General features: G+C 40.0%; 1 protein-coding gene across 2 annotated transcripts in view; it reads left to right on the top strand.

Moving 5' to 3' along the window:
* Positions 1–2397: 2397 nt before the first annotated feature.
* The window catches only part of stt3b (STT3 oligosaccharyltransferase complex catalytic subunit B), a 67318-nt gene continuing 44650 nt past the window's right edge, over positions 2398–25065 (top strand). For both annotated transcript variants that reach the window (XM_029514296.1, XM_029514295.1), the window contains exon 1: positions 2398–2939. In XM_029514296.1, coding sequence (XP_029370156.1) covers positions 2680–2939 — 260 coding nt within the window. In that variant the 5' untranslated portion in view covers positions 2398–2679. The remainder of the gene's footprint in view (positions 2940–25065) is intronic.

Genomic DNA, 25065 nt, shown 5'->3' with positions numbered 1-25065 from the left:
TTCCTCGCGCTCACATAACGCCATGAAAAACTGAGTGAGAGATTTGAAGTGATTATGTGTTGTGTGACAAAGTACTGAATACTGCACCTTGATGGTTTTGTGTGTTTGTCGTGTCCTGGGTTTGCTGGCTGTGCCGTTTTCAAAGATATCAGCCTTAGCGGAAAGTGTAAAAATTGATACAGTGATTATAATCTTCTTAGGCGTGATCTCCTGACCCTGTCACACATTCAGTCAAAGCAGAGAGAGAGATAGAGAGGTGCAAAGAGATTTTCATGCCAGGCATCTTAAGCTTTTTTGCACGACTGGCCTTTGGCAAAGTGGAAAAAAAAAAAAAAAGCAGACAGTGTAGTCTGTAATGTTCTTTGGACGAAAAAGAAACACAAAAGAAATACAAACATCCAAGCCTACCCCCAGAGATGGAGGAAAGCAAAGCTGCCCTGCCTGGCAACAGCACTCATTTTGGCTGGCTTTCATCTTGGCTTGGCCTTTTGACAATAGATGCAATTGAAACAATCTTCACAGCCTGCGTCTCTATTTATCTCAAAGGTCATCCGTTCAAAATTTTGACGTAGAGGGGAAAGGTTGAGGGGAGTCGCGCGTTCATTGCAACATAAACAGGCTTGAGTTACCAAAAAACTGTGTTTATGTTCTGTCCATGAACATGTATGTTTTGCATTAGAGCATTCCTAAAGAGGTATTTATCAGTATACTCAGGCTTATTTGTGTGTCTGGGATTACATGTTTTTGGCAGCATTGTGTCAAAATGCACTAATGCCTGTGTATATGCTTTGTGTGGGTGTGCATGTGTGCACGTAATCCTTTTGGCATTGGTTTTCAGCATATGCCTGCAAGCTTCAGTCTCTGTGCTCTCTTCGTGAACTTAAAACTCTTATCCACTTCTGCCACTCCATCTACTCTCAGTGATGACCCCCATCAATTTTCATAATCATCCTCTTACTCTCCTTTATTATCTGCCCTCCATCTTCCCCTCTCACCAATGCCGTATTCTCATCTCCCTCTTATCTCCTCCTCGTCTCTCCAGAAGATAGCCCCGATCCACAGCTGTACTAAGCCGGCTCAAACTTCTTCTACATGAATATTTTGTTTACATGATTTCAAAAAAATTGTGATCTTAAGGGTGACAGTGTTGCTGTAAACACGGCTGATGTACACTAAGGACAGGAATTTGGGCCAAGTTTTCAACCAATTTCAACCACAGAGTGGATATAAACAGTTACTTATTTTGCAAACAGGAAAACATACATTCTGTTTAAAAGCTGATACTCTGTCATGTAGTTATTGCTTGACTCCGCAGCATCTGTTTGAACATTCCCAAGATATATCCAAAGCAAATGGTGTTGAATTTAAATAAATTCCTAATTTGAATAGTTAACAATGCTTTGGAGGTCAGTAATTGAATCACGTCTCATTTTGTGTGGAACAGACTGCATAAGTGGTACAAAGCTCCAAGGATAACTTGGATGTTAGATGAGATCCTGTGTAGCAGGAAGGCTTGTAAAGCAGCATGATATGCAACGGCTAAGAGAGGGGATGCTCTGACTTTTGGGCCAAGTTGTTTCTCTGTATGATTCAGATACGCAGAGGAAAACTGCCGGACTATCGTTTTTCCTTCCTTGGGACTGGATCACATCAAACATTGATCAACACTCTTTCCTCCTGCTGTCACTTGGTTGTGTGAAAGAGCACCAGGACTAAATGGATGTATCCAATCAATCAAAAAAGCTTGAACATTTATTTGAAATGTTCAAAAAAAAACAACCCAAAAAAACACAGACTCTCATGCCTCCAGGGAGGAAAGTTGTGAAAGTACATCCTGAGTTTAAGCGAATGATGAATGCTGTGTTCTTGTCTTTGCTGGGGGACATAACAATGATGAAACACATCAATCTTTATTACCACCCCACCACCCAGTGCAGAACTTCCAAGGGCAACAGAAATATTGAGCTCCCACTGAAGATTTATCTTCGGGGGGCCTGCCTATAGCTTTTAGCTGCAAGGGCAATTGTCTCCCATTATGGTTTGGGCTCCTCTCTTCTTTTTAATTCTCTATGAAAAATGACTATTTCAACTGTACACGGCCAACTTTATATAATAAGGATTTTATTTACAGTGAGCGCCAGAATGACTCAATTCCATATATAACGAGGGGGGGGAGTAGGGGGAGGGGCGGCGCTGAATTCAATCAGCGCCTGCCATTGAATAGTGAATTCCCATTGGTGGACTTATCTGTCTGTCTCCTCGCTGCTGTTCTCCGATTGGAGCATCCTGAAAAAACCCCGCCCCCTCGTACCTGTCGATCTGTGACAGGCCGCCGGAGCTCGGCGAGGCCCCGCCCACAGCATACGCCCCGCCCCCTCTCCACCGGCGTTCAATAGCGGAGCGGACTGACTGTCGCGGCTCCGTCTGTGGCGCATGAGTGTGCGTTTCGGGATGTAACGGCTGAATGTCGGCTCGACTTTAAAACAAACAAACAAACAAACAAACAAAAAAAGGAAAAAAAAAAACCGTAGACATATTCCTGTATGTGTGTTGAGAGGATTTAGGAGTTTACAACAACAGCCGGGAGCGGAGACGGACGAGGAGGAGAGGAGGGGGGAGGAAGAGCGTGGCAGGAGGGACGGCCGAGCTAAAAAAGCCCAACCGACGCGGAACGCAGAAATGGCGGAGCACCACGCAGCCAGCGACGGCAAGCACAAAGCGTCCGCCAACGCCGGCGGCTCGGTGCACGGGAACAGCCGGCCGGGAGCCGCGGGGGGAGGTGGGGGCAAAGGAGGCCTGTCTGGCGGACTGACACAGCCGGCCGGGTGGCAGTCCCTGCTCTCATTTAGTATCCTTTTTCTGGCCTGCCTGGCGGGATTCAGCTCCAGACTTTTCGCCGTGATCCGGTTCGAGAGCATCATCCACGAGTTTGATCCATGGTAAGCTAGCTCATGTCGGTCCGGCCGTAAACAATTGAAGGCAAAGTGGCTGAGAAAGACTGAGGAGGAAGAGGTGGAGGAGGAGGGAGGAAGAGGTGGTGGTGGTGGTGGTGGGGGGGGGGGGGGGGTTAGGTCAAAATCTCCCCCGGGGGGGCTGTGCATGCTCATTTATACATTATTTTCCTCTTTGCTGCAGAAGTCAACCCAACAAATAAGCAATGAGCGGAACTCATTGCTTAGTAGTTGGATTAACATTTGGTGGAAGAAACTGTTGTTTCCACACGATAAACTGCATTTTTTTTAAATTTATTTTGGTTTTGTTTGTTTCCCTCATGTCCTTGGGACAAGCAGTTTGAGTGTGGGGGGGTGTCGGTGGCCTGATGCGGACTCAGTTTACCGGACCTCGGCGTTTACATGCGAAGATCGGAGCTGCTAGCTAGTCTGGTTTAATTGTAGCATTCACGGAGTAATGAGGATAAATAATAATAAAATGAGGAAATACGAACAGCCCTCAGTTGTAGATTCAATTTTGATTAATCAGAGGAAGCCGCGCGAGATTTTTCTGCAATCCTGGGTTAGTTTTAGAAAAAAAAAAACAAAAAACTCAATTCATTCTCGGAGGGTGGAGTTCAAATGTTTGTTGCATTTAGATTAAAATTGCCGTCTTGTATGTTTAATTTAGGAAGTTTCACATGGGATTCTCCCCACTCTGACATAACTTATTGTTGGATTTGTTTTATGTAAAAAAAAAAACTGTGAAATGCATGCAGGAAAAACACACTTTTTTGCACAAACCCTAGCCGGTCCTCGTCCCATCAGCAGGCTACGTGCAACCCGGAAGCCAACGGATCCGGTCTGGACTGTCTGTCATCACAATGCAGGATTATTCCGCTTTGTAAAAGTGTCACAAGGTCTCACCAGTATCCGCCCGGTTGCAATGCACTGTCATTTCCTCTCTGTTCCCGTACACTCTGTGGCATTCAACCAGACAGCATGACTGATGCATTCATTTATTAATTTTCAAGGACGGGTGCTATGTCTTGTTCAGGGTGACATTTCCTCTCTTCAATTATACTGATAACTTGATTGCATTTTGAAGCCAGAGGCCGTTGCTTAGGGTTAAGAGAGCTTTACAATTTCCACATGGTTCGGATGAGCTTGATCCTGCTTTGAGGCTGGAATTTGCACCCATGTCTGACCTTTGCACTGTTAACGAGTAGTTGTGTGTCGTGGCTCCCTTGAAAGTGTATTCTTTCTTCATTCTTTACGTATACAATTATTATACATGCATGCATATAGGAGCTTTGCGGCGTTGCCGTATTTCACAGTCACATTATGATTTATGTTGCCTAGGTATAAGGCAACTCAGTGGTGTACGTTTTTTACTGTTGCACAGCTTGAACTGGAAGGATAGTTCTTTTAACAACATGTCCAGAAACAAAGTCAAAGGCAGTCTTTGGTGTTCAAAGGTTTCAAAATGCTTTTCACATTCATAAGCAGTCTACATTGGTTCTTTTTCTCGGATCCTGAACACTATGCCATACTTGAATTGAGCTGTCTGTCAAGGATAAATGTCTAAAATGGTAAAACTAACCACAAAATCTGTTATTTGTCTGTGGAAAAAAATTCAAATCAATTCAGATGCACACCAGAAATACTGTGTATCTGCTGTCCATGACTTATTAATCTCACAACAACCCTGATTAGCTTGATGAGAATCATTGCCCTACATTTTTACATCAGCAATTCTTTAGCGTACATTTCTTTCCTGGTCTGGGAAAGTGAGCTTCAATTATACTTCCACTATAATTCAGCCATTTTTTTAACAGAGTAGCACGAACATTACCTGAGTGGGCATGATATTCCCCAGAATACTAAGTAGGTCACTATTAAAATATGTATTCTGACATCCTCTGTTAAGTCTAAGAAATGAGATTAGTCTTTATCTTGCAGAAAATTAGGTGTTTATGATTTTAGTTCTAGTTCTACCAAGTATTATGACTTCTGCACCTTTTATGATTGTGCGGAAAGAGAACTTGTATTTTGTGACTACAGACACATAGGCAGCTGATTGGAAGTGGCCGTCATTCCCAGACATGCATGATTAGTGCTGCTGTCGCCGGAGTGATTGGATGCAGTTGTTGATTTTCCTCTGCGCATACCTACAGATTACACACAGCTAACCATTGCATTAAACAAGCTGCAAATTTGAAGAATTGAGGATGGATTTACAAGGGCTAAAATATCAAGCTTATTCAGCAATTTGCATACGCTACAAGGCGACTTTCCTGCTGCTCATTTTGGTTTCTGAATATTTGTTGGTGATTGGGGAAAAACAAATAAGCAAGCTGTAGTTGGCATGCAGTTGAGATTTTTTGGTTTTATCCATTCATAAACATAATTAAATTCAAAAGTTTCTCTCTGACTTGAAATGTATTTCACTTTTCAAAAATGAATTTTCCTGAAGCAGTAAATCAGTAGAATAGTCATGTTCTCTGACCTTGTCTGTACAATATGCCCCCCCCTCTTTTATTTTATTTTTTTTAAGGTGCTGGTTTGTCGAGCTGCTACTCGTGTTCCTCAGAAATGACAGATTTGTTCTTGGTTCCTTTCTGTAACTACATTGGAAGCTGAAGCAGTCAAGTCTTTCTACCAACTTGGTTGTGTCAGGAGATAAAGTCTGTTCTGACAGTAGAGTTTGAGAGGAGATGAAGCATCCCTGTCAGGCAAATAATGAGCTGGATACTGTGGTATAGCAGCACAGACATGCACATTCACACTCGTACTCTTTCTATCTTTGACCTGTCAGCATCAGAGCAACTGCTGCTTCACATTATTTGGGCTTTGCTCAAGGTCTAGATGGAATCTCCCATGTGTTATAGAGGATGTTATGTTTTAATAGCTAAGTCCAAAAAATAGTATATCACATGGAGGCAATTTTTTATCCCTCTTTTTCTCTATTCAGATTTAAAATTTCGATTTAAACTGATAATTGTGGACTTGTCATTGATGTTTGTTTGCATGGCTAAAAGTGGCTGAGCTGGTAAAATAGCTGCACTGTGAAAGTAATTATACATGTACGTGTCAAATTGGATATTAGCTGGAATATTAGGAGTAAGTCCAAGTTTGATCTTCAGGTGATATGCAAAGGTTAAGGGGCACTTGCTGTTGTAGGATTTGTGCCCTCTACAGCTGTACTGTACCCAGTACTCCAGCGTTACTAGGTCAAGAGAAGATTTTCAGCTCCAGAGGCATTGGAAAACTGCCTAACATGATATAAAACAACCTGAACACATCTGTATCTGCTTCTACTGCCTTCATATATGCTTTTCACCTGCCTCTCTTTAGATATCCGGCAGAATGTGGATGTACTAGAATAACTTTTTTTCTTGGAAAACACACTTAAAATCTCTAACAAGTGATTAAGCACCTAACGTGTCAGCAGTTTCAGAAGTAGTGCACAATCCTTCGCTATCTCAAACTAAGCTTTCACATCAGATAATGCTTCCGACAGGATGTCTTCATGTAGTCGACCTTTTTAAATAAAAAAAGTCCCTGCAGTAGTAAGTTGTTAAGTGCTGTGAAAATGAAATAGCCCCCGCAAGTGATGATACCAGCTCAGCTTTTTTTGAAAAGCCAGCAAAATTAGTTGGGGTAGCATCTTTTCACTTTGTTCTCGCTTTCCTCTGCTCTCACATGCACATCCATTTTTTTTTTTCGTTCTCTTTTTTTTATTATTATAAAAAAAAAAAAAAAAAAAAAAACAACAGCAACAAAATATGACACTGAGCTGAGCCCTGAGCTGAGAGTTGATTAGGTCATCCCAGCTATGGCTGCTGGCGAAGCATCACCTGAACTGTGGTTAAAGTTTGGGGAAAATGGAGAAAAATTTTTGATTTATCTTCCTACCAGTCACTTGGCTTGAGCTTTGATTCCTACTTAACCCCTGACTGACTGTCCAACAGCTTATGAAAGATTCAGTATGGATATGGTGTCCAGTTACTTGCAGCGGAAAGGTTCCAGTGGGTTCCCGTCCTTGTCATTTTCCTATACTCACATTACTCCTTGCTTTAGATCGTAGAATTTTCACTACAACTTATTAGAAATGTCACACCATACCTCTGAAATCTAAGGATTGTTTTGGCTCGGACTCTCCTGTCCATACTTCAGGCCAGTGAGACAAGTCTGTCTTGCACAGAATTTATATCACAATACTTAAAGGAATAGAGAAAGCTAACAAATTCCTTTATTTCTCCTTTGAAGAACTGTTTTATTTACTGGTTTCTATTCAGTAAGGTGTCTTGATGTCAAGTCCCTGATGATTAAGTGACTAGTGTCCAGCACAGCATGGGAATGAGAGGAGATTGTCAATCTGAGATGTGTTGCATGCGAGAGAGAGAGAGAGAGAGAGAGAGAGAGAGCCACAGCTCCTTTCCAGGGCACACCAGACATGTTCCGATGGGCCACACTTGTGGCAGGAAGACACATCAGACACTGGAAATGCACTGGCCAGCACAATAAACAGTTTGATTTCATTCCTGATTTGATTTGCTATTAGCATCCTAGAGAGGTCTCTGTTTACAGTGGTATAAATATTAAAGAGATCTAATTATTAAAACATCAGAAAGATTTATTTTGTATGACTGTGTATGCCAGCTTACTTGAATTTTCCAAAAACCTGTATTCTGAGTTCATCCTCTTGGTAAAACATTTATGTATTCAGCTATTTGCAGGCTATTCTCAGATGCTGTCCAGGTTAATAATAAAGGTAAACTAGTTCCTTCTCTCACACTGAAAGGAGATAACTGATGCTGGATCCTATCCCCCGGTGGTCCAGATTCTTAGCCCCAATCTGCTTGTCAGCCAGTTTTAGGTTATTCTGAAAGTGTTAGCAAGATTGCCTCCCAAGAGAGCCCAGAGGCCACATGAGTCACAGATGCCTCGATGGATGTAAACTTAATGACTGCTGCGGATTTAGAACAACATTTGTATTTGAGCTCAACTGCCTGTTATAAGACAGTTAAGTGATTACATGTGAGTGAAAGTAGTTCAGCATAGGTCGCTGCTCACAAACTACAGGACAATATAGCCATGGCTATTATTCATTTCAAATGACTTTGAACTGGTCTCCTGCCCCAACTTTCCTAACTGCAGTGTTTTAGCGGCTTTTGGCAGCCATTCACTAATGAGATTTTAAGAGCATTGTCCTGACAGCTTTGTGGTCTGTGCTCCAACTGCTCTCTTTTCTCAGAGGTAAGTGTGATAGTATACTCTTAAAACTTTCAGCCAGAGAAGGAACCCAACACAAGCTACCGATTAGACTCAAACATTGTGCTTGCATCTCAACATTTAGGATGTTGGCTACAACATCGTAGACTTCCACAGCTGAATTCAGTTGGTTAAATTTACATTTTATGGCATAGTTCCATAGCAGCAATATCTGAATGGTCTCCTAAGCTAGAACTATGTAAATGGGAATTTCACCACCCACGTATGGGGGGGGGAACACAAAACATTACTGACTCCCTCATTGTAGTGCTTTTGGCTTTTGCTTTTGTTGGTTGCAAATGACAGTATCATTACTTTTTGAATGTTAACTGAGCACAGTATTTCCATCAAAATGTCAGCCTGTGTGGCTCTAAAATGAGGTGGTACTTTGGTTGTGTGTCAACATTTCAGGTAAAAGACAGTAAAGATAATAATGCAGGTTTTATACGGTTACTTCGGTTCCTCTTTTTTGCCTTAAGTGCAACACCAATGAGCCGATGCTGGATTTGTATCAATACAACAAATTTAAGCTTGTCTTTATTTCAAAGGTTTCACTGCTGTGGATGAAGGTTGTTCTAGGAAAAATATGTTTTGCTAAAATAAAAGGATTATGTGAGCAGTTTTATCTGGGCAAAGGCTCTTCAAACTGATTAATACGAATAATTCATAAAATACATATCATATGTCACGGACTTTATTAAAATTTTCTTTTTTTGTAACATCAAATTTGAGTTATAGTCTGTTAGAAATTTAAATTGTGAATGTTCAACTGGTTGGCATGAGGGTGCTCCTTATAATGCCGACAGTCCATTTATTCAAATGATTCTGGTGCCAACAAGTAGGTGCAGTAAATATTAACATTATTACACAAAGCCCAAATTTTCCCATTACCCTTTAATGGTCAGAGATAGGAGCATGTTTGTTTTACCCTAAAAAATTATTCTTTTTTTTTTCCCCCAGTAAAAATGTGAAATGCTAAACTACTAATTCAACTGATATCCCAGTCACATATTGCAATTACAATATCTGCAAAAATGTTTACAATACGATTTCTTTGCATATTTGTGAAGCCCTGCTACAAACTATTTAAAGAGACCTAGCAGCGGTAGTAATGCAACAGGCACACAAGTGATGTGAAGACACACAGTTGGTGTGTTTTTCTGGAGCAGATTATCATCCAATGTCTCTCTGGCTTTGGTCTTGATGCAACTTCAAATAGCACTGTCTAATACTGTATTCAGTACTGGAACTGATCATGGATTGGGCCTTGGAAAAAACCAAGTAACGGAACAAAATTCTTCCTCTGTGTTCTCATTTGCAAACAGTGCCGCAGGAATCACCGGTCAAACTTCATGCACACACTGGCACATCAGTTTGTGTCACGCAGAGTGGAGATGCGTGGTTAATGCAGCTTTTGTTAAGCTGTTTTTGGGTTGTCATGTATGCTTTGACATGATTGTTGTTCCATGACTATCCAGCCTACAGAACTCATCCATCTGTGGGGCGAAAAGAAAAACAGAATAAGTACAAATGCAAGGTTGTAATTGACTACAATCCTTGCGATTGCTTTAATGAGTGTCTACTTCCATTAAAAATGTTCCTTGCATAGTACCGGAGGTGCATAACTAGTCATCAGTCATCATCTTAAAATTTCCCCAGTACCAACAAGGAGATTGAATAACGTAGTGAAGCCAGACTTACTGGACAAGTAACAAGTCAATTTAGAGTATTTGTAGTTTGAGATCTTCGGAAAAAGGCTACAAAGTCAGATGTTGACTCACTTGTAGTTGAGAACCTTTGTAAGAATAAACAAAAACCAACAGTTTTAGATGATGCATGTGCGAAGCCAACCCTTGGGATAAGTCGGGTTTATCCCGAGAGGGAAGGAGCTATACTTGAGGAAAGCTATATCTGCTTGTCATGACAGTTATGTGACTTTGACTGTGGTTACTGTAGATCATTGTTACAGTTCTCGAATATTGGCTCTGACTGGTGTCTTTTTGTCAGTTCTCCTCCACGCTGGCTTTAAAGTGGTCCTTCGTGCCCTCTTGATGAAAGGTGGAGCTTGGTGGGGGATGAGGGTGGTGTAAGTGGGGCAGAAGGAACAGAATGGATCTCTGCTTATCATACATCCCTGTCTTCTTACTTGAGAGGAGTCAGCATGCATCTCTGTGGGCGAGCGCACCTGCATACAGAGCTGAGAAGAAAGGAGGAGTGAGAGAAACAGTGGTAGGATGGCAGGAGGTGTAGAGGGAGAGAAGAAATTAATGCCTGCCAGGCATTCAATCTGAGGGAGGTTTTGGTGGGGGAGCCAAAGAGGTTTCATTGTTCCAAAAAACTGCTTCATCAGTTTGTTTGTGTGTGCATGTCCACGTGTAATGTCAGTGCTTTATTCTTTAAATGAGCCAGGATGGGATTGATTTTTATTATTTTGTCAGCCTCTGCCTCAGGTTAAATTGAATGTCTTCAGTAGCTGATAGACTACTTACAGCAGAGCCCATTTAATAAGATCAGCTGCTTAAAGCATCTCTGAAGCATTACTGAATAGTTCAAATCGCTCAACTCAGCTTATCCTTGAGTAATTTTTCTCCTTTCAGTTTAATCCCTTCAACATTTTGCAGAAACTCCCCATAAATGCCCTGTTTAGCACCAGCCGCAATCCCAGGTAGGTAGCCTAATGAAATAAAACCCAAAGTACAGGTTATTGTGAAGGTCAGGTAGTCATAATCATTGGTATAATAATTAATTCCTCTTCTCTCTGTGAGTTAGTATGGTCTGCTACATAGTTATCACAAAACCTTTCTTAGCTGTAAGAACAAGAGTGCCTGTTTTTCTGATATTATGCTGTTCTCAGATTGCATGTGTTTAAAAATGCTGACATTTCTTAACATTTGTCTGTACAACTTTGTTTTAAAGGGATCTATAACACTTGCTGGAACTCTATTGCAAATTATTGTACATCTTCAGATCTGTTTTCTTTCATTGCACATAATGGAAAATGTGTTTGGGTCATGAAAATGAATACTGATTAATAATGAATGACTTGTGGTTTGCAAGATGATACATCAATAATGAGGGAGAAATTAACAACTCTAAAATGTAAGCAGTGCTGCAGTCCACTTTTGCTAAGCAAGAGTTCAAGTAAAAGAAATACAAATATTTATTTCCTCAATGCTTTCATTTAATGGTTTTTGTTATGCCACTAGCTTTCAACTATAGATGACAAAGTAAAAATTTGATTGGGCTGGTGGTTTTTCCTTGTTTTGGAGGGATGGAGGGCAGTTCACAGTTAGTCTGCAGTAGAGTTAAAACAGGTAACATCGTGTGTGGAATAATCCTTTTGGAATACAATGATATAATACTGTGAGCATAAAAACAAACAACAAGAATACAGTGATATAAATTTTAGGTCATATCGCCCACCCTGAGTTGCCCCTTGATGTGTCACATTAAGATTTGCCTGCTTAATTCTGCGTGTGTTGTTATGCCCGTTGGCTGAATCCCCGGTTTCGATGATTGGTTAGCTGTCAGCTTGGCAAAGCTTAAATGGCTTGTGCTCTGTCATTTAGATTTTATGTCTTCATTGGAAGTCCTTTATTCTTTTCCCTTGTTCAAAGGTAAGGTTCCTGTTCCTTGCATTTGATTTCAGTGTATTTCTGTCTTTCAAACACAGACAGTGCATATACCAAAACTAATCTCAGCAATGATAAATGTATTTCCTCAAATGACTTCTGCTTTTTCCAACACTCTGTTTCTGTCCTCCACAATGTCCTCCGTAGTTACATTTGTGTTCTGTGGAACTGTCATCCTTTTGGCTTTTTGTTTTTGCATTGTACCCTGTGATTAAATGGGTTTGTTTTGGATGCTTTGTGTCCCTCCTACACCAACAAAAAAGTGTTAAGAATTAAAAGTACTGTTGCCTTGACCAAGACACTGTCCTCGAAACACAGCTGCTCCCTCAGGCCCAGAACAGTAGCTTCTCATAGCTATGAACAAATTAGGATGTATCAAATGCAGAGAGGACTTGCCAATGGGAAGTCATGTACTTTGTGCTCACTGTTATGTTTGTGGGGCGTGGGGATGGAACAGATGTGTTTAGAGCTGGAACTAATTCACACTTTCACAATGGTTTAAGATGCTGTTTATTTTGTTGAGTAATTGTTTGAACTCTCAAACTCTATGGGAAAAAAAAATACAACAATCCAAATTCAAAAGACACTCAGTCTCCTCTTTTGGCAGAATAATTAATCAAAATCTTATCAAAATCGGACTACTTCCTTGTGCAGTATCCATTTTAAAATATATTACCATATACCACTCTAAATGAAGCAATGTGGTTCTATACAGCGATAGCCCAGCCTACACATCATATTCTGAAGATGGAAGGGAAGCTACTTCCCCAGCAAGACTCATAATTTACACCTATATAGACGTTTCATATAAATGTATTTATTTTTTATTTTCTATGAAAATGAAAATTGCTGTATCTGTCAAAATACTTGCAAGACATATAATTTTAGTTAATTTTCAAACCTATGTGCTATAATGTGATGTATGGGATTCAGCAAATATTTTGTATTATAATTTGTAAATATAATTCATCAGCAGAAGTGGTATCTTGATTTCCAAATTTTCTGTCATTTGCTACAATAGGGTGGTGTTCAGCCTTGTGGATAGTGGGCTGTTATGGAGGAGTCAGATTTACATAAGTGAAAGTGAAGGGAATGAAACCTTGAAGAACTGCTTATTATAATGGTGTTTATACACAGAGACTTGTATTTCAGTTTTTGTGAAGTTTTAACCAGTTATTTCAGTATTAGGGATTGAATATCTATTAACCCCCCCTCCTTTTTTTTTTTAACTTAATGATTGCCAACATCTTTTCATTCTGCTAGTGACCTGTCTCATGTTCTCTGGGTGCAGATGTGTCCATTGTACAGCTGTTGCAGTTCATTCTTGCGAGCCCATTTAGAGAGAATGGGTTCATTGTCTCACCCTAACCACTCGCAGGCTCACCTGGTGTGACATTATGGAGCATTATGGTCTGGAGCCATGGCTATGTTTCAGGTCAGCAGAATGACTGACAGCCAGGGAAGGACACAACAGCCCCGAGTTACCTTGTGTTGTGGTGGAAGGGTACAGACAAATAGAGGCGTGGATGGAAGAGGGTTTGGGGCAGAGGAAGCGAAATGACAGATGGATGAATGAAGTAGTGGCAAGTGGGATGGAATAACAGCTGGAATAGGTTGTCAGTCTGCGAGTGGCCGAGAAAGACGAGCCTGTCAGGAGGCTGTCATATCATCTAGGTTATCAAGTGGAGCAGCTGGCAGGTAGTCTAGGCGAGACATGACCGTTATGGAAATACTCAAATGGGCCTGATTTAAAGGCCACGGCAACAATTTGCAGATTGTATTACAAGCAAGTTGAAAATTAATATAGAAATGCAGCCTCCCTCAGGGTTTCATCATGACTTTGCTTTCCATAATGGATGTTTAATATCCATTGTGGGCGGTTTTAACAAAGATGCAAGGATGAACATAAAGAAAGATGGAACCACTGCCATGAAGCATGCGGAATTTATACCTTTTTAGAGTTTTCTTTCTGCTAAATTGCAATGTCATTGTCAATGGTATGGAAGGAGAAGTTTGCATTTTGACAATTTAGACATTTTATTTGATTATGTATTCAAGAGGAAAGACTCAAGTCCCAGCGATACTGTAGTTGAGTTTTTTTCTGCCAGAAACTTTGGGTCAGTGTCACCTGCTTTCCACTACCATCTCTGGGCCAGTCAGAGTGACAGAAGGCACAATATCATGTGAGTGCTCGCTGAGAATAGGTTTCCCTCATGGAAACTGTGGGCATTGTTGGCTTGCAGCTAACCTGCTGCTATAAAAAAATCCAAGCAGTGCTTTGAGAAAAGCATGACTCATTGTGGCTCCAGGCAACCCACAGCAGGCATCAGTGCACTTTCAGGCTATTAGATAAACAGTTTGTTTCAGCCCAAGACATCTCAAGTAAAAAAAAAAAAAAAAAACGCAACCAGTTTACAATCAAGTGAAGGATTATAGGCTTATCACAGAGTGCTTTTTACTTCATTTGACAGAGATAGATAGGATGGTTGAATGGCATGAAAACGAGACGAGGTGCCTATTGATCATAGTTGGGGTGCCGTTGACAGGGCCAAAAACTGTTTTCCCCAGTTTTGGCAGTGGTAGACCTACTAATCAGTTGAAACTGTAACAACAGAGCCTGGCCTGTATTGACAGGCCGAATTCAAGAAATGTAACTTCTTCTTTTTTTAACTATGGTTTGAACTTCACACATAAACTTGTAGTAAAGGAAACACACAGAGCAAGTCTGGGCTAATCCTACGTGAAACAGGTCTGAGAAGAATATTACACAATGAAACTCCCAGAGGTACAGAGTATGACTAATATTTGTTCAGTCGTCAAGCATCTAGTAATGAGGAAGTTGATCTGTACAATTTGGCTGATCTGGAACAGACGGGTATGCAAGATAAGTGGCCAGTTCTCTGACTTGACATCTCAGGCAGCAGTACTGATCTTTTGGTGTAATTTCTTTTAGAAGTGGCCTGACCCCTTAAACTTGCACCACGATTGTACACTTAGTCACTCACTGAGGATACAAATGCTTACAGAACACAAGGAAGAAAATAATTTTTAATGGAAAACCACAAAATGATGAAATTTTTGAATTAAAGTATCAATTGGTATTTTGTTTTTCACGGGCATAGCAAGATGACATTAAGTTTGCAGCAAACCAAGACATTACAAGCAAGTGATACAGTATCAGTATTGTGCTGTGGCAAGAACTGCTTTTTGCATCCATTATTCATCTGTGTGTGAAAAGGGCATTAGTGCTACCAAATGTTGTGACAAAAATATTACATATCCAGTCATATTTGAACTAATTAAGACTTTAATACATTCAGAATGGTTTCTCATTCCACTTGCAGGCTCATCTTGCAGAAATTCAGTCAGCAGAGACGCAACTCTGCCTACTCACTTTGCCTTTTATGATGCCTCCTCCTGATCTAGCCAAGTCTTCATAACAGATTTGCTGAAATTAATAAATAACATGTTTTTTTTTCTTTTCTTTTCTTTTCCCCTCAGCCAGCTCTTTGATTTAACATGTCCTTGAGACATGTAGTGCCACAAAAGCATAAGACTTTTCCCTTCAAAATGCTAATCACTGTCCCGAGTGCCATACTCCCTCATGCCGGCTGTGCTCCTTTCTCAACCACAGCATGGACTGACCCCCTTGACTTGGAGGCTTAGATTTGCCTTCAACTGATACCTTGGAAGCTTGATCTCAGAAGTCCTCACCCTTCATTGTTCACATTTTTGCCAAGCCGTGATTTTGCTTGGTGGTGGTGGTGGGGGCAAGACAACAATTCTTGGACTTGGACATTTCTGAGTCACAGCAGCAGCTTGGCATTCTAATTCACTTTCTGAGTCATCCACCATATGGATGCCATGGCTATGCCAACAGATCGTTCACATTCCTCTTATCATATAATTTTTTTGTCAGGAGAAAAAGAAGAACCATGGTCTTGTATCTTTGAGAAAATTGTTTTGTTTTTTATGAAATTTAGTCTGTGTGCACATTTCCGCCGTTGCTGTAAGTAAAAAAAAAAAAATTGAGCTGCATGTAAATATGAACACATTTTCATCATGGATAATCAGTAGTCAAAAGCTCTTGTTCATGTTGTACAGGACAGCCCCAAGTTTCGTTAAAATCAGGTTCCAAACATTTGAGTGACATTCACAGGCGAATGGCAGGAATTGAGATGAGTTTTGATGCTTTGTAGGAAATGATACAGTGGATTGTTTATGCTTGGCTGAGCTTGGATTCCAGCACTCTGCGGCCAAGTCCTTGTGAAATTGAATGATTCAATAATAATTAAAAATTCTTCAAAGCTACGAGCTTGCTGTGTGCTGCCTGTTTTTACATCTGGTGTTTCTCCTGAGGACCTGTCTTTTATTAAGAGCTTTTTTACTATGACCATGTCCAGCTTTATGCTCATATGAGGTGATGGGTGCTCTGTAAAGGTAGTATTTTATAGTGTAATCTTATTTATTTATTTATATATATATATATATATATATATATATATATATATATATATATATATATATATATATATATATATATATATATATATATATATATTCTGTTTTCTTGTTTCTCTTCTCTCTGTTACAAGCACTGCCTTTCCCTCCCTGGCCCTTTTGTATTTGACACTAAAATCAAAAACTGTGAAGTTAATGTAGGGTTGTGATGGTTTCATCTTCATCTTAGAGTTTTTCATCTCAACCTGTGACATTCAAAGCTTATTTCTTTTTAAGCAGATGCACTCTAGTTAGTGAGATCAAGGAGTATATTTCTGACACTTAAGGAATGCATCCAGCTCTGATGATGGCACCTACCCATGAAAAATACTTTCAAAGCTTCATGGTAATATATGGAGGTAATCATTAGGCACTTGATATGATTTCACTCAGAGGTGATAACTGACCTCAGATTTAGAAATTTCGCTTTCAATGCAGCTCCAGCAATATGGCATTTACTACCATCAATAGGATTTCATTTACCATGTCTGCTTATCTTAACCTTGAAATATACTTTTTCAATCCAAGGGGCAAACTTTTATTTGCCCATTTCTTTGGTTTCTTTTCTGTTCCCATGCCTATGTCTTTGTAACTTAGTCCTGTTCTTAGTCTTAGATCTAAGCCCCCCCCCCCCCCCCCCCCCCCCAACTACCCTGGTCTCATTTCAAAGGCAGCTGAACTTGTTGAGGCCCTGGGTAGTTCTGTCATCTGTCAACCCAGTTCCTTAAAAGTTTGTTGGAAAAGATAATGCAAAAAAAAAATAATTTTGTAAACTGTAATTTTAAGGCAGTGTGATTGCATGCTCACCCCCGAGTCAGTCAATGTGCCAGTGAGGTTGTCAAGCAATATTAGATTTTGATAAAGCTCTTACTATTGCCATCTGTCACATCATGTGCTTTTTGGGTGCCAAAATTCATCTATGTTTCTCTTCGTTAGAGGTATTGAGCTGTTCAACTTTCAAAATAAGTGTTTGAGTGTCAATGTGTTTTTGGAAACTCGTGGAAATTAAGGAGAAATTATTTATTTAGTTTTTGGCAGTTTCACTGGATGCTTTTAGTATTCTTCACCTTTGCCTGGAGCTGACATGTTGATAAAACAAAAATAAAGTTGACCATGATCATTTTCCAGACTCCTCATTACTAGAGATAGCTATTTATGTAATAGTAGCCCAGATAAATAGGCTTTCTTCATTTAAATTGCATTTTATAATAATGTTTACTTATTTATCTTTTCTTTGAATTGATTAAACCAAAATTCTTCAGGCTTGTCCTTGACTGCTGACTATAATACAAATAGTGGACTTTGGCACTGTTGCACCAGGGTGCCTTATGGTGAGGCCAGTGTTTGGGCCAGGAGGTGGCCATTAGCCAGATGTTCTTCCATCCAGTAAGTTTCCTCAGAGGGAATGTTTTTGGATGGTTGGTTCAACCCAATTAACATTTTATTCAGACTGGGAGAAGTTGGGCTGCTCTAGTCCAGCAGAGTTGTTAATAAGTTCATTTCATTATGAGTATGGGTAAATTAGTCCCCACACCAGGGCACGCTGCTGAAGGTACACAGTATATCAATTCTGCAACATAACTGATAAAAGGAAGATGGCTCTCTAATCTTTAAACAAAGATGTCTCCTTAACTTAATAGGGGACACAGTGACATTAGTACAAAGCTTGTCTCTCAGAGGTGCTGGCCTGTTCACACTGCGACATTAGTCTTGCTGTCTACATCAGCATCATTCAGTTGCAGAGGGAAATCAACAGGACGATTCCCTCTTCTGCATTTCTGGGCCGCAGTTCAATCAAGACTCTCGGGCTGAGAGAGTCATCTGTCTCTTTTTCATTCTCCATCACCCTCTCTCTTCGTCTAAACCGCACACACAAACACACACACTCGCACATTGCGTGTAGTTGCTGCAGCTAGAGCTGGCATAATGTCATTATAGCACTCCCAGAGAAGGTTGGGCCCTATTTGATGGGGCCTGCTAGACAAAAGCTGAATTTGGCTGCGATTGAACTGCAGTCCCATCTCTAAGGCTCCCTGCAATAAGGTGCTGGATCTGTTTCCCCCTCTGGCTGGGATTTGGAGATTTGCTACCCAGACAAGAGTGAACGGAAGCCTTTGCTTTCATTCACCACTCCAAATCTGTTGGTCGTGGGGGAGAGAGGGTGGGGAGTTTTCATCCAGGATGAGCTCATTGTTGTCTTTTATGTATCTCATTTGCCCGGAGCCCTTGTTTTCTACTAAGATGCTATCACTGTGCATTTCACACAGATACATTATCTGTGAGTGCTGGTGCTGCTTGAGTTTCATCTTTACTGAATTATCAAAGTCAGATTAAGACAGCTGTGTGTTTTCAGTGCAACTTCAATAAGATTTCTGTTTATTGGGAATTTTTCGATGCAGCACTCACAGTCGTAATGACCCTTTGCCTATCAGACCTTTCATATGCTTCATAAGAAAGCGCTGTCATTCTTAAACATCACTGTTTAACCTTAATGTTATTGATCAGAAGCAGTAAGGCAATTGTAGCTGCTTCCCAGTAACAGGCAGACATGAATCAGTGGGGGAAAAAGTCCACAGTTGGCCATTCATGTCAGAGAGACTGGAAAAGGTTTATTACGCTCTCAGCTTTTCTCCAAAGAGACAAATATAGGTCACACAGCTGTTTTCGTGGGAACTGGTAAAACAGAATAAAATTGCATAAAGTTGTTAACTCAGACTACAGTGACTCTGCTTGCACTTTGAAAACTCTTACTGCATTGACTCAGCTACTGAGCAAACCTCGTCCCTGTGTTGGTATGCATTTTGGATGCCAGGACCAAGGGAATGAGAAGTGCATACAGCAAAAACCATCTCTATTTAGCCACAAGCAATTCATTCTTGGAAAAGAAATCCTGAAGTGTGCAAGCTTTACTGTGTCTGGGGTGATATGTAATTGGCAAAATCACAAAAGGCTCATAGTCTGTCCTCTACTGGAAATTACCACTATAATTTTGCCCCCCACTAAACAAATTTCTGTCCTCTTCCTCTACTGCAATTATGCATGCAGAGTCACAGTTATGACAGAGTAGCTCTTTCTGTGTTTTACAAAGTCAGGAAGCCCCCCGGTGATGTCTTTTATTTGGCATGGTTGCTCATTAAACTGCGTGGATCATTAAGGACTTCTACATAAAACAAGTGCTCTGGGTTGCACTGGGCTTATGCTCATGTTGACTATTTTGCTCTGTCTCTACAAAGGAGACCTGATCTGACAGTGGGCATTTAGAAGCAGATTTAATTATTTATTTATTTTTATTTTTTTTGTCTCGCGTAGACTGTGAGCAATTAATATTATGACTCAAAGTGCCGTAAGCTGTTTCAAATGAGTAACGGTTCCTGCAAAAGTTTATCTGTCTGTCCAAGTAACTGCAGGAAAAGCCTTCAATTGTTGAAATTTGTTGTTTACACTAAACTATAGCAAAATCAAAGTAACTCAAATTATGTCACCCAGGTTAAATAAAATATTAAATAAATAATATAAATTGATCTTATTGTGAGCCCTCAAACAAGTTAAGAGCTCGATATGTAGAAGCCCCATGCCTTCTGCTTTACTTTAAGACTGAATGGGCATATAGTGCACATACATGTTCAATTACATAGGCTATTTTAGAGAATGGCCACAAGTTGTTTTACGAGTAAGTACTTTGGACGACCAAGCTGCTAAGTAGCTGTGTGTCTGTTTTTTCCATTGGTGAGGCTTTCTATTAGTTAGCTTACTGCGGATGAGAAAGCTAATGTTTGCACATTCAGATTTGTTTAGTGTAGGCGGCTGTCTGGCTGTCAATCACTGTTGTGCTCATGATGCAAGACTGCGGTTCATTCTTCATGGAAAGATGAAGAAAAAAACTAAATGAACTGTTTTGATTGGCTCTATACAGAACAGTTCTCTCTCAAGAGAAATGGATAGCATGCTGACCTACAGAGTAGTGTGCATGGACACAACTTCTACCATTTTTCTTTACAGAAGTCACAGGACATGTCCTGTATATCTGCCACAAGTATTTGTAGCCCTGCATTCATTTGGCTTGTCTTAAATTATGGATAGTTGAAATTGGAAACCATTCTTCAAAAATAAATTGGCAGTTGCGTTTTTATATTTAAAAAATTAATTTAGCTTTATTTTATTCACTCATTGATGTACAGCAGGAAAATGTCTTCCCTTGTATGCCAAATAAGCTACACTATGTTCTCAGCCATCCTTTGCTATTAAAAGAGCAGCGTATCCTTGAAGCAGTGTTGTGAATTAACCCCTGAAATAGGACAGTCTTCATTTTCATGTAGGCCTACACCCCTGGCTGGCTAGGTAGCTAGTTGCGTAATGCCTCTCGGTAGCACAGATTTCATGTGCCTTTGCGCTTTTGGAACTGAGGATGCTAAATGATTTGGGAGTTTTTACTTCCTAAAAGACTCCCTGTGGAAAAATGAAATATTGCCTTTTCTACTGTAGAGAGAAGGGACAGGGGAGTAAATTATCTGTTCTCTTCCACTCTCAGCCATAGAAACTGAAATAGCAAAAGCAGGTTATGTGTTTGGAAACAACGATAAAGGAACCACAGTGATACAGAAGACGGCATGTAATTATTCAGCCCTGGCAGTAAATTTTGACCCCTCAGGATTTCAGAAGCCCATTCATGCAGATATGGCAGCTTTCGGGCAGGAGTAACTTGTGTTATAATGAAGGTGCACTGTCTTAATGATACAGCTTGTAGAGAGAGGTTGTGTAAAATGCTCAGTATCTTCTCGACTGGAGTGTCATTGAGTGCCTTGCACTGATGTTTAAGCCAATGAGGTGTGAATGTGTTACTGGCTTCCTCAACTGTCTCTTAGTGGCTCATAGCTAAGTCATTATGCTCAAAAGCAGAGCAATAACAACATTTTTGCCCAGAGGAATCAGTCGTATGTAGACGGTACACAGCTTTGTTTTTTTACATCAAGTTTTATGGTTTTAATTTCTGCACATTGTGGTGTCTTAATGGGGCCTTTTTTTCCCAGTTCCCTGCTTTACTGCAGCAGGTGGATGTTTGGCTGAAGATAAGATGATTTTTAAGCTGTAGATGGCTGTGGGCAGCTGCCCTCAGTTTACCCTCACTGCAGGATTTTAAGCCTCGAGCCTTGCAGTGGTGGATTTAGTGTATTTAGTGTGTGGCTCTAAAAATGTACTGGTCTTCTTAAGCACTACAGCCCTTGGGCTGAGTTACTTACCATCTGCAGTAATGATTTTTTTGAGGCCCAACACAAGTAAATCATCAGTGGTTTTACATGTATGCTAATTTCCTTGTAAATCAGTTTATAGAGTATATAGATGTTTTTTGAGAATGCCTTCAATAGAAATCTCATCCTGTAATGATTAGGCTTGCAATTATTGATGCTTTGTTTGTGTGTGTTTGTGACATTGAATTGATAAAATGTCCCTTATCACAGCAAAAGCTCTTTGCATGCCAGTAATTGCTCCCTATATCTGGGATTCACGGCTGCCTGTTTTTTCTGCCTGGCTCTCCTGGTGCTTTCCCTATTTTTGGTCGATGGTAACAGTGGATTTTGATAAAAGAGAAGCATCTGCCCCAGTGGAGTGGCTAAATGTGGAACTGGCATGCCTTTTATCCATTTCCTTTGATTCATACATTGCTGAAATTCTGTGACTTTTGCTTTTGGTCATATTTCTTATCTGCGTCCTTACCTTTCACACTGAAGGAAAGTGCAAGTCTTCATTTGCCATTGAATCCTTCTCATTTTAAAACAATTTAGCATCATATTATATACAGGATTGTTTCTAACTTGGCTTATTGGTGCTGCATTTTGGGCAGAAAATAGGTCACCTGAAGGACTAGCTGGGAAATGTGGTTGAAGAAAATTGAATGAGTCACACAACACCTATAGTAGAGGATTAAACAAAGTATGTGGGGGGGGGATTTCTGCCGCTTGCAAGAGAAAACATTGACCCCATCACCTTCTAAGATGATTTCCCAATCTTGTGATAATTAAGTGTGAACCATGTGAGCATTGTTTTTGGTGTATTGGTGTATTTGGTGTATTCATTAGGTGATTTAATACATCAATTCTTCTGCATTTATACAGTGAGTCTGTCTGCCTTTTGCTGCAAAGCAAGTTCTAAAGGTTCCCAACAACACCAGATGCTTATAGTTGCTTAAAATGTCAATGAAAGAACAAACGCTGTCACGGCTGGACAGCTAAACAAAGAGCTCATATGCAAAGCTGTGTGGATTGGCAGACTCGGGCGATAAGTATGGTTTATTACCAAGGTCGACTCCTTTCACATTCATTCATATTGCCATTTGATACACTTTTATTATGAAACCATCAATTATAGCCACTTTAAGAGTCAAAACCTCCTTTAAAGTACTTTTTTGATGTACAGAATTTCAAGCTCAGGAACAAAAATTATTGCTGGCTTTAATTCTGTTATATCTTTTACAATGTCTGTGTTTGATGTGCTCAATTTTGGCAAAACATTTAGCTGAGTGTATTTGATGGCATTGAGACTTCTCGAATAATTACTTTCCATCTTGAGGTGTCTAAATACATTTTATGCCTGCCGATACTTTAACTTTTTTTTTCATAGTAATTATAAACCTTACATTAAATCACCAGTAAAAAGTACCTGGTTCCTCAATTTTGAAAGGGCTCAAGCTACTTGAGTGTTTATTAATGAAAATGCTTTTCTTCCTTTTGACATTGTCCACCCACTAGCGCAAAACTCAAGATTACACAGTCTGGAGTTGCGAGCCTTTCTCCTCTGCCTGTCCCCTGCGATTTCAAATTATTTTCCAAGATTTCACAATGAGCTGCTACTATTTGCTCTGAGAGGTAGGAAACCGTTCTAGACTTAGTAAGGTTGGACTGCAGTGCACTTGAAATATATTTTTTCACAATGGCTAATACCATCATGCCTTTTTTTTTTTCTTTCTTTGACAGAATGGTTATGAATTCAATGGCCTTGATAGCACATTCTCCACATTGCTCTTTGTCACACTCATCTTTATGGTTGCTCTTAATCTCCAGTGCTAAGAACCAGCCTTCACGTTTTCCACCCATGTAGTGTACAGCAACAGTCTCAGAAACATCTGGTGCAGTTGAAGTCCACTCATCAGTTGTCAACACACCATATTCATCTGTCAGGGTATTTCAGAGCTTTCCTTTGAAGGATTCATATGCGATTATGGTCCGCTACAGCCCTGAAAACTAGTATCTTTCTCTAGATTGTGGATTAATACCAGAAATCTTAGTTGCTTTGAAATATTAATGTAGTGCATGTTTTTTGCAAATGAAATGTTCCCATTCATCAGTCATTTCAGTTAGTAAATAGCTGACGTTTTGTGAGCCAGGCAGAGGTTTTCTAATGCATGCTGAATATAATGTTAAAGGCTCTGGCTTTGCTAGAAACCATGTGTTTTGAAAGCTCATTAGAATAGCTGTTTCAAATGGATATCTGCTAATAGCGTCATCAACGGCATCCCTTTGAATCCTTTCTTTTGCTGAATGAGACACAAAAATTACCCAAATGCATATAACAAAGTAACAGGATTATTCAGTGCTATAGGCAAGGTTGTAGCTTTTACCTTGACCGCCTATTGAAGCAGGTTGAGGTAATTGCTTTGCTATTTACGCATCACTTTCTTGTGCCGTCCATCTGTAATAATGGGTGTTCTTGAGAGATGGCCAACAAAGGTGTGGGGGGAATTCATAGTATTACAGCCCACACTGGTAGAGAAAGAGCTTAATCTTTTAAAATGTGATCAAAGCTTTGAACTGCTGCATTCTTACAACTCTGCTCTGTTGTATTAAGGCTCTGATAGGAGCTTTTCTAAGATAGACCAAGGTAATTACAGCTCTTTGGAAGGTTGTAGTTTGCATTTTATACACTATCTACTGCATAAAGGTATAAGGGAAGCTGCTTCATCTTCTTATATCCCCAATTATTACAAAGGAATGCTTTGTACACAGTAATTGTCAAGGTGTTAAACCAGCATTTGTCGGTTTGAGATTTCTCATATGTTCTGTAATTACTGATCAATACCAATCTAGCTGTAGTTGGTTAATTGTATGCCACATGGCCACCTCTGTATAGCATTATTGAACACCTAAAGCACAGTGGCCCAATGGATCATTGATTGATTTCCTGCATATCAGCCTAGAGTTTATAAGATCTTATAATATTGATTTCTGCTATTAGTGCTTAACTACAGTCTGTGTGTTCCTTTTTCAAGTTGCTGGCTAAGAATTTAGATTTTCATACTCATCATAAACTCAGAAAAGGGTCAGAAAATGGACCTTAGCTTCCTCACTGTTATTTCATGTACTTTATGATCTAAAAACAGAGCAAATATCCGGCCAATTCATCTACTAGATCACACAACATTTCACTAATTACTTAAATTGTTAGTTTCATCGTGACACAAAAAGAACCTTTAGTGATTCACCCTCAGAGCAACATGTATTTCAGGCTGTAAAGATATTTTAGTCTGGACAATATCCAGCTGTACTTTGGGACATTGATGTTGATATTTGGCTGCTGGAAAAAATCAGTAACAAAGTAATTTTTAGAATACCAGCTCCTGGATTCAGGCTACAGAGAGTGTTTCGTAATGGGATGATTCACATCACAAGGCAGAACAGGTGGTATCTCACATCCTCTTCAGGGGTCATTCCTGTATAGGAAACAGAAATGTTGTG

The sequence above is a fragment of the Echeneis naucrates genome, chromosome 11, assembly GCF_900963305.1.
Source record: "Echeneis naucrates chromosome 11, fEcheNa1.1, whole genome shotgun sequence".
In the NCBI taxonomy this organism is placed as follows: domain Eukaryota; kingdom Metazoa; phylum Chordata; class Actinopteri; order Carangiformes; family Echeneidae; genus Echeneis; species Echeneis naucrates.
Note: the sequence above shows the minus strand (reverse complement) of the source record. Positions and strands in the feature narration are given on the sequence as shown.